The 11,222-nt window shown below is 36.2% G+C and overlaps 1 protein-coding gene across 1 annotated transcript in view; it reads right to left on the reverse strand.

Annotated features, from left to right (window-relative positions):
* The window catches only part of HIKESHI (heat shock protein nuclear import factor hikeshi), a 37,745-nt gene extending 27,511 nt beyond the window's left edge, over positions 1 to 10,234 (reverse strand). The window contains exons 1-2 of the mRNA XM_014868030.3: positions 10,096 to 10,234; positions 6,574 to 6,811 (exon numbers count right to left, since the gene is read on the reverse strand). Of these exons, the coding sequence (XP_014723516.1) occupies positions 6,574 to 6,811; positions 10,096 to 10,125 (268 nt within the window). The 5' untranslated portion in view covers positions 10,126 to 10,234. The remainder of the gene's footprint in view (positions 1 to 6,573; positions 6,812 to 10,095) is intronic.
* Positions 10,235 to 11,222: the final 988 nt, after the last annotated feature.

Consider the following 11,222-nt stretch of genomic DNA (forward strand, 5'->3'; position numbering starts at 1 on the left):
ACCCAGCAATAAAAATTACTGATACACACTACAACATGGATGACTCTAAAAATAATTATGCTGAGTGAAAGAAGCTAGGCAATAAAAGAGTACATACTCTATGACTTCATTTATAAAAAACTCTAGAAAAACAAACTATTTTATAGTGACAGAAAGTAGATCAGTAGTTGCCTAGGGTGGAGGAGGAGACAGGAGAGAGGATTACAAAGGAGCACGAGGAAACTTTTAGGGGTGATGGATACGTTATCTTGATTGTGATGGTTTTAAGGTATGTACATATATCAAAATTTATCAAACTATACACTTTAAACATGTGCAGTTTATTGTATGGCAATTATAATTCAATAAAGCTATTGAAACTGTTAACAAAAAAATTTCTCTGTTCTTTGGAAGATTTAAGAAAGGATAAAAGTCATGAAATATTAATATCTTGCTAAAAAAGAAAATGAAAAAATTAGGTCCAATGGATCCTGATGGTATACCAATGGTTAGAGCATATCAAATATAGATAAATACACACACACACACCCCTCTCTCTCTCCATGATTTCATAATTCTTTAAAAAGAAATTATTGGTTACTTCTGGAGGATGTTAGGGAATCAACTCATTTTTTGAACACTGGTATATAAAGATAAAGCATCAAGCATTTATCCTGCCTTTCCTGTAATGATTCTATCCCTGGGTAACCAAATAGTAGGTATGCAAGTATTTCTTTACAGCTAACAAATGAAATGACAGAATTAGATCATCACTGTGAACCCCTATTGAATTAACAAATCTAGGCACTGCCTATAAATGGTCGCTAGTTTCACAGAGATAACCATATATGTACTTCCTGATCAAAGAACACACTACAACCTCTAATAATCCTACCAAAAAGTTCAAAAAATGAATTCAAATGAAATCTGATCAAACCTCTAAATCCAAGTAATTTACTGGAAAAAAAGGACAGAGAATACATTAAATCTTTGAGTTTTATAGAAGATACTTGAGATCAACCAACTGCAATGTAAGAACCTTACACAGCTGCTGGTTGAAAGTATTTAAAAACTTTAAAATATATAAACATAAAACTTCTGAGACCATCTGAAATCTGAACGCTGATGAAATATTCAATTCAACATTCAGGAATTATTGTTTGTTTTTAGGTGTAATAACAGCACAGCATTATAGTTATGTTTTTTAAAAAGACCTTGTCTTTTAGAGACACATACTAATATATTTACAGATTACATGTTGTGACTCTGGAATGTGCTTCCAAATAATATGAGAAGGGAGGAGTAAGTGGGAATATAAATGAAATAACATTATCCAGCAGGTGGTCATTTTTGAAGCTGAGTGATGAGTAGAGAGAGATCAATATTTCATTTGGTCTGCTTTTGTACACATTTGAATTTTCTATAATGAAAAGTGTTATTCTACCTTGTTGAATTCACTTTGTAATTTTTTTATGCACATAGACATAAAAATCCTAAATAAATAAAATTGGCTTAGGCTAGAGTTCCTCTCTCATGTTGTCCTTGTCCTTTTTGATATGGAGGTTATATTGGCTTCAAAATATAAACTGAGTAACTCTGCCTCTTTTCCTATTCTCTGACAGTTTATTTAAGATACAAACAGTTAGTTTCATAAAGGTTTAGTTGAACTTTATAAAACCATCTAGGCCTGATAATTTTATGTGGATGAGAGAGCTACATTTTTAATTACTGATTTTAATTTCTTTATTGATATTATATCTATTCAGGATTTTAATTTATTCTTGAGTCAGTCTGCTGTATTTGTCTAGAAAACAGCCAATTTCATCTGTTCCTTTGTTGTTCTCAAATGTACTGGTATTAAATTCCACATAAATTTTACTTAATCTCTACTATATTTATAGGTATGCCTCCATTTTCACATTTTTAGTAACATTATTTGTACCTTCTCTTTTTCCTCAATACATCTTTTCAGTGGCTCATCATTTATCAGTCTTTTCAAAGAATCACATTTTTATTTCATTCAGTTCATCTACTGTTTCTTTGCTTTTTCTCATCAATTTCTAGTCTTAGAATTATCATTTTCTTTCTTCTACTTTCTTTGGGTTGCTTATGTTAAATACTTAGCTCCCTCCTTTCAATCTCTCCTTCCACATATACACATTTAAGCCTATGAGTTGATCTGTTTAGTACTACCTTACCTGCATTCAAAAGGTTTGATATGTGATGTTTTATTTTATTTTGGTTTCTGTAGAAGTTTAATTTCCATGACCATTTTCTTCTATGACCCATGAACTATTTTTAAATATTTTTGAGTTTCTAAACATGGCAATGTTTCATCTTTTGATTTGTAATTACACTCTATTGTGGGTTATCTGCCATTTGCTTCAGCTTGCTTTGTGACTTTGTATGTGGTCAAATTTCATACATGCTGTGTGTACTTAAAAAAATGTGTATAATCTGGGGCTGGCCTCGTGGCCGAGTGGTTAAGTTCGCGCACTCCGCTGCAGGCGGCCCAGTGTTTCGTCAGTTCGAATCCTGGGCGCGGACATGGCACTGCTCATCAGACCACGCTGAGGCAGCGTCCCACATGCCACAACTAGAAGAACCCACAACGAAGAATACACAACTATGTACCGGGGGGGCTTTGGGGAGAAAAAGGAAAAAATAAAATCTTTAAAAAAAAAAAAAAAAATGTGTATAATCTAATTACTAGTTGCAGGGTTCTACAAATGTCCATTAGCTCAAACTTGTTAACTTTTATTCAAATCTTCCTTCTTTACTAATATTTTATTTTCTTGATGTATTAATTATCGAGAGGTATATTAACATACTAATTGTAAGGCTGTCCATTTATCATTGTAATGTCAATATTTTTTATTTATATATTTGAAGTTATGTTATATATACACACAAATTCATGACATTTACCTTTTCCTAGAAATATTTAAGTCTTCTTAGGGAATTATCTCATTCCAGGAGAACGAATGTCTTATCTTTCTGATAATCATCTGATAACACTTCTGCCTCAATCTTTCTTTTTTGTTTTTTCCTTAAAGTTTGGCCTTGAGCTAACATCTGTTGCCAATCTTTCTTTTTGTTTCTTCTTTTCCCCAAAGTGCCCCAGTACATAGTTGTGCATTTCAGCTGTAGGTCCTTCTGGTTGTGCTATGTGGGATGCTGCCTCAATATGGCTTGACAAGTGGTGCCACGTCTGCTCCTAGGATCCGAACCAGTGAAACCCCAAGCCGCTGAAGTGGAGTGTACAAACTTAACCACTTGGCCATGGGACTGGCCCCTAATTTTCTTAAAATTAATATACCTAAGATAGTCTTTTTATTGTTGTTTCTTGTGTTAGAATGTTTTAGACCCATTACTCATAAACAACAATATAATTATTTGTTTGCTGCCTTTTAAAAAAATTCCATGCTGGAGTCTCCATGTTTTCACTGGTAAGTTTAGTCTGTTTACATTTATTTTGATAAGTGATATCACTGAAATTATTTCCACCATCTTGTTTTGTTTTTAATATACTATGCTTCTTCCTTCTTTCTCTTTCATTTTTTTTTAAGTTTTCCTTAAAAATTTAACAGGATTACTTAAAAGTTGAATCAATATTATCACTCTTTCTAAAAAACAGGACATCAGAAAGCTTTAATTCAGATCACTACCACTCCTGTCATATGCATTTTTTAGCTCAATATTTAATTCTTGCGCATTTAAGGTACTTATTGTGTTGTTTTATACAATCAGGTTGTCCAGCTTTGTCTGCATGTTTACCAGTTTCTTTGCTAATTTTGCATTGTGCATCCTCTTCTACACTCAGGATTGAAGTTCCTACTATAAAGTACACCTACCTCCCAGAGTTCTTTCAGTAATAATCTATGAGTAGTGAACTCTCCATCTCCATCTGAAAATAGATTTACTTTTCCTTCATTTTACAATGACAGTTTTGAGAGTTATTTTATTTTTCCTTGGCACTCTGACAATACTAATCTGTTGGTTTTTTGTTTAAAGATTGTTGCCAATCTTTTCTTTTTTTTCTCCCCAAATCCCCCTAGTACATAGTTCTATATTTTAGTTGTGGCTCCTTCTAGTTATGGCATGTGGGGTGCCACCTCAACATGGCCTGACAAGCGGTACCATGTCCACACCCAGGATCCAAACTGGCGAAACCCTGGGCTGCCAAAGCAGAGCACACAAACTCAACCACTCAGCCACAGGGCCAGCCCCTAATCTGTTGGTTTTTGACCTCTTATTCATGTTCTTGGTAAATCTGCTAAACTAACTGCTGTTCAGTCATAAATGACTTGTCTTCTCTCTCTGGTTCCCTTACTGCTTTCTCTTTATAATTAATGTCCAGCAATTTCACTAGAATGTATTGAATTGTCTATTTATGTTTTTTCTACTTTTAGACTGTCTATTTATTTTTAGGCACAGCCACAGAAAAGAGAAAAAGTGATTTGAAAGTGACTATTTTCTTAATTCTCCCAAAGATTGTTCAGAATTAATACCATGCTATACATGTAAGAGGCATTAATTCATTACAGTGGATCTCAAACTTTAGCATGCAACAAATACACCTAGAAAACTTATTTAAATACTGACTTCCAAACTCCACTTATGGTTTTTGATTCAGAAGGTCTGGGGTCCTACCACCTGCATTTCCAACAAGTTCCAAGGTGGTGATGTTGATGCAGATGTTGCTGGTCAGGGAATAATGCTTTAAGAACCACTGCCTTAGGGATTAGGGATAATTAGCTCATGGAACCCCCATTGAGAAAGACTGCAGGGATTTGTCCTGCTTCTTAAATCTAGAGATTAGTATTTTTTATCAATTCTAAACAATTTTTAGCTTTAAATATTGCTCTCTTCCATTATCTTCTTGTATAATTCCAACTGTATAAAATAATAGCAGCTAATAGTCTATCATTTGACCAGAACTGCTCATTCTTCAAGTCTTCAGGCAAGAAACAAAATGTGATCACATCATTTCTCTACCCAAAATTATTCACTAGCTCCTCTATACCTACAGGAGTAGTCTTTTATGGAGGATACATGGATGGGCTTCAGAGTATATGCAAATTTTGTAGTATTTACATTATTTTACACATATTTTTTATAATACTGTCAAATAGGTCTGTGATCTAAGCATGTTAATGTTGCTGACCTATTAAATTCAAATGAGTCAGTGTGACACATAAAGCTTTTCATGATCCATGCCTGCCTATCCTACCCTTACACACCCTGCCTTGTGCCATTCTGAGCACACTATGCTTTTGAACTTTCATCATTATATCCATTATATCCATATTACCTCCACCTAGAAAAGAATGCCAATAGGTGTCTCATAGGCCTGATAAACTCCTACTCACCTTCCCAAGAGGTCCAATATCACCTCCTCCAAGAAACCTTCCTCAACTTACTCAAGTGTTAATTGTTCCCTTTCCTATTCTCTCTCGGCACTTTGTACAAACATCCACTATTACTTTTCACCCTTCTAATTACTGGTCTACTAGAACTGTCTTCCTTTATAAGAATATAAGCTACTTCAGACAAGAACGTAATCATTACCTTTACATCCACAGTAGATACTCAAATGTTTGTTAAATATATAAACATGTTGCCTAAATATAATTTTTCCTTGGACTCTATACACAATTTCTAGAAGAATCTATATTTATATTGTAAGAATTTTCACGGCTGTTTTCATCTAGATTTTCAAGGGAACTAGAAATACAATGGAAGTAAATGATAGCTAGTTTCATTCTTACATTTCTTCAAAAAATACCTCAAAGCATCAAAGCATCAAAGCAAGGATTATGTCCCTGTAAGGTCTAACATCCACAATGTCAATACAACCAAGGCAAGAACACTGAAGGGTAATCAAATTAGAGTTCAAAAATCTTCATAGAAAGAAAGGACTCTCATTTCATTTCCTATACAAGTCTACTTGGTTTATCTGTTTATTTAAAACAAAGATGTGCATATTACAAATTATGAGAAGATTTCTGTCAATATTTATTAAAACACCCACTAATTCAGAAAAATCCCTTTACAAAGGTATATACCACACAAAAAGAACAATAGCAAGTGGTTCTCTCCAGGGGCAGAAGATGGGAGTGTGAGAAGCCAAAGAGGTCTTTCACTTATTGTTTTTCAAATGTTTCAATATTGTCTGATTTCTTTTTAAAATAATGTTATATATTACTTTAGCAACCAGAAAAATATAATGAAAAGTAAAAAAGCCATATTCTGTTACGCTATTTAAGAAAATAGTTTAATTATGAAACTATTTTAGGGGCCGGCTCCGTGGCCGAGGGGTTAAGTTCGCAAGCTCCACTGCGGTGGCCCAGGGTTTGGATCCTGGGCGCGGACATGGCACCACTCGTCAGGCCAGCTGAGGCAGCATCCCACATCCCACAACTAGAAGGACGTGAAACTAAGATATACAACTGTGTACAGGGGGGGTTTAGGGAGATAAAGCAGGAAAAAAAAAAAAGACTGGCAACAGTTGTTAGCCCAGGTGCCAATCTTTAAAAAAAAAAGAAAAAGAAAAGAAAAAAAAAAGAAACTATTTTAATATATTATTCTTACCAGATTTAAGACCTGAAATTTTGAAGATGGCACTTGGCTTTCCATTCGTGACAAATCCTAGGAGTTGCCATACTGGCATTCCATTTGAATCAGGATAGGAAAAGTAGACGGATCCTCCCATTCCCTCAGGAAATGGGATCGTTCCCAGCATAAAAACCACAACATGGTTGATATTTTCATAATCAGGCAAGTCAAAAACAAATTTATCCTCTGCCACTTGCTGTGCAGCTGTTTGCACCTAGAAAATAAGAAACTCGTCTTAGTTCAATAGTTTGATGAGTTTCTATAACCCTTACAGTATTGTTGTAAGCTCTGCTCCAAGTACAGTCTGTTATAGTCATTATACCAAGTATAAAGTTGGGTTAATTTGATACTCTAAATATGGAATTACCAAATATACCACAAAGAGCGCTAATTTTAATAAAGAATCCAAATATATATAGCCTTAAAATGATGATTTAATGAATGTAATCTTTTCAAAATATAACCAAATTATTTCAGAAGTGCCCTGAAAGGATTTTACTCACATAAATAAACCACTTCAGCTTCAGAATGTTATAAAAATGAAAGGTTGTTCAAAACACCATACTAACAAAGCCTTATCCTCTACTTTGAAGGTAAAGAACCTCAGGTAATTAAAATAGGTGAACGATCCAGAAGTAATTACAGTCAATTCTCATGATTTGCAGATTCCACATTTGCCAATTTGCCTACTCACTAGTATATATTTGTAACCCCCAAATCATTATTCATCATTCTTTTGAAGCAGCAAAAATTTTGAGTTGCCTGACGCACATGTTCCCAGCCAAGGTAGAACAAAGATGCACTGTGCTGCCTTGTTTCAGCTTTCATACTGTAAACAAGTGTCCTTTTCTCAGTCTACTTAGTCCCACAATTGATTGTATTTTGGGGCTTTCTGTTCGTGATTTTGCTGTTTAAAATAGCCAAGCTGAAATGCTGACTAGTGTTCCTAAGTCCAAGAAAGCTGTTATGTGCCTTATTGAGAAAACATATATTATATATATATTTCATTCAGACATGAGTTATGGTGTTATTGGCTCTAAGTTTAATGTTAACAAATCAACACTACATATTAAATAAGGTGTCCTTAAACAGAAACACATATAAAACAATATTATGTAATGATAGGTTGATAAAAAATGTCATCAGAGGCTTGTAGGAACTTAACCCCATATTTCCCCTATAGGCAATGATTCAGTATTTACCAATTCAGTGTTCACATAAACTTTACAGAACATAACTACTGCAAATAGTGAGAAGAGACTGTAAACAAAATGTAAAAATTCTACTTTGAATGTGTAAGTGGGAACTTGCAAGTTTCTTCTTCACTCATTTCATAATCTAATTTTCTGTTCTAGAATTGAACATCAATTTATAGAATGAGATCTTATTTTGAAGTTTGAGAAATCTACTTTCACAAAAAAAATTCCTTCTTACACTTTTAGAAAATTATTGATAATTGCTATACCACATCCATTAGTAAAGAGAAGTAGCAATTCTGGGTACACTCCAGTCAAGAGGCTGTAAATAGTTTACCTTCTAAGGTTATTTGGTTTTTTTTATTAATAGCTATTGCCACTCTATTCACCAAAACACCAAACCTGAATTACTATCAGTATTTTTAAAGACTCTATATGGCCAATTCTTACAACCTAGAATGCAATTTCTTTTCCATTCCTAATATTTGCTGATTGTTACTAAAACACTTACTTTTTTCCTCTATAAAATCCTATCTACTACTACAAAGACTTAAGAAAAATCTACTGTGTAATTCTACCTATGTATTAGTGATAAAGTAATATTAACTGCCCTAAATTTGTTCCCAAGAGACCAAGGAAGAGTATTCTTAAAGTCAAGTTCTGATTCCCTCTTCTGAAGTCTTCCGACCCAGTTAAAAACCCTCCAGCATAACATAGAGAATAAAACAAAGGAACACGACAAATATAAGCCACTGCCTGTATTAGTATTAAATTCAATTTCAACAGTTTTTGGCATGCACATAATCTTAAAAGGCATATAAAATTATGTTATTTACAAATCTTGAAATAATCATCAAACATTTCTTAAATGTCAACTCTGTATAAGGCACCAGACATTGTGTAAGTCTGTATTAGGACACTAATCCTTGACCTTAGGAAAAATGAGAATAACGTAGTTAATTTTTGAGATGTTGCTAAGTCTATTTGCCCTTCATTTTGATTAACATATTCTAATACTCCAGAACTAAAAAATCAAACACCCCTAAAAAATCTTATCTTGAAGAAACGTCTACTGGATATCCGTTACAGAGGTTAGGTGTTAGGTAAACAGACACAGGTACCGCTATAACTACATTTCCTTCCAAATTAGTTGACAACACGAGAGATACACGGATTCCATATGGCCTCTTTATTCTATAAAAACATTTTAAATGTCATTCATTCATGACATTTACTCATCTAAGTCCCACACTCACTCCAGGCTGGTCCTTTCATTTTTCCTATCCAGAGCAGGGGCAATCCAAAGTTCTCTCACCAATATTACCAATTACTATCATCACCAAAAGGGGCCTCTCAGTCATTTAAGCGACAGACAATAAACTTTCTGAGGCTAGTCTTCTCCAATTTATCTTTGTGGTTCCTTAGAACCGTGTATGGAATACATTACCGAAAAGTGATGAAAAACTTAACTCAACAAAGGGGCTGCAGCATTCAACAAAGCAGTGAGGAAGAAAAGAACTCTAGGTGAAAGAAGTCAGGTCTGAAATGGATTTCTGGTGGTTTCTAAGGAGGCAAGCAAGATTCGCCCTCCAGATTATTCCTGAACAATTCCAGATGCTGATCTCATTAAATTCTAATAATCCAGCAAGGAAGGTTATTATCTCTTTTGACCAATAAGTAAAAACTCCCTGCTCACATCCTTCGGGGTCATCTCAGATATGGCTCACACTAAAGCTTCACGCGTTTCTATCAGAAACCTTGCAATTATGCTAAGCATATTTTTACTTCCAAAAGGACCCAGCAGATGTACACTGCCCGAGCACCTTCATCTTTGAGAGACAGGGCGCCACAGACTAGATTCAAATGCCAGATTTACCTCCAGCTCACTTTATGAGTTTAGGCGAGTATTTATACTGCCGATTGAGCTTAAGTTCCTCAACTGCAAAACGGGAATGATAATAACCATTTCACAAGTTACAAGGATTAAGTCTGAGGTACTCAATAAGCGCCATATAGACGGTTGAAATGACAAGAAATGGACTAAACGCATGCGTTGCCTAGTATGTAATGCACACTCGATAAATGGCAGCTAATACTGACTACTATTAAAATGACTCCGAACAGAGCTGGGGGCAAAGGAGAACAAAAACCCCAACGCCCCACCCTCCACCCTCACACTCTCAGCGGGAAAGCAGACATGAGGGGGTTTCCCCGCACCCCCGTCCCAGAGCACCCTCCCCTTTCCCGGGTTTCGCCCTCGGTGTCAGGCCCCCTCCCTGATACCACCCAGCCCCATCCTCACCAGCCTCCCCGCCACCAAGCAGCCAAACATGGCGGCGGCGGCTCCGCTCCGCCAGCAGAGACCCGAAGCTGGCAACTAGAAGTCCCGGGATTACTGCCCTAGTTGAATCCAAGAACCTTCCAGAACATGCAGGAGGGCGCCTGCCCCTCTGCTACATAGCGACTAGGCCAGCAGCAGAAACGCCTTCTGCCCCCACGACCTCTGACCCCCCTTCCTAACCAGCACGCCTCTCAAGCAACGAGTACTTCCGGGGCTCACACCCAGCCGCCCCGACTAAGGAAGAAAGGCGGGCCACAGCCTGTATAAGACCACAAGTCCCAGAGGACCTTGCGCCGGTTTCCGGGAAGGGAGCCAGGAGGATTTGCCGGTTGGGGCTGACTGTCCGGATCCGAAATTTCTGAATCTAATGCCGGAAAGTGTTTCTCACGTTTGTGTAACATTTTAAAGATTACTGTGTGCTTTTACAATCATCACTACTCTAGATCCTTGCAAAAACTGGATGAGGTAGGTATTATTATCTCCATTTTGTGGGCGAGGAAATTGCCCAGAGTGACCAGCCCCAAATCTTTACACAGCGCTAAGTGTTGGAGCCTGAATCCAAGTCCTGATCCAAATCCAGGGTTCTTTCTGCTACCCAGAGGTCAGAACTAATTTTTAACCAGCTCTTTTGTACTTATTGACAACTTTATGGTAGTTCTTTCCAGCTTCACTTGGCTCCCTCATTTTTTTTGCTGTAAAACTGTAAGCAAGTTATATAATAATATCTTTGTGCTTTAAAAATGTCTCCAATGTAAAATAATAATTGTGCCTCTCTCCTAGGGTTGCTTTGAGGATTAAATGAATTAATATGCATAGAACACAGAATAGAGCCTGGCAGTGCTTAATTTATGGGAGTTTTCTTGTAAAATGATTTATATTTTCTATGTGCATTTGCAGAAAATGTTCATAGGAAATAAAAATAGCCAAAAGAACTGCATCAAGTACTAATTGCCTCCAATACTCATTCCCCCTTTTACAGCTTCATTCTCTTTCCTCTTGGATAGGAAGGTAGAATATCCCTCCCCGAGGGTCTCTGCCCAGCTTCAAATATCTGAGCTGGGCCAGCCCGGTGGCACAGTGGTTAAGTG

This window comes from Equus asinus, chromosome 20, assembly GCF_041296235.1.
Source record: "Equus asinus isolate D_3611 breed Donkey chromosome 20, EquAss-T2T_v2, whole genome shotgun sequence".
In the NCBI taxonomy this organism is placed as follows: Eukaryota; Metazoa; Chordata; class Mammalia; order Perissodactyla; family Equidae; genus Equus; species Equus asinus.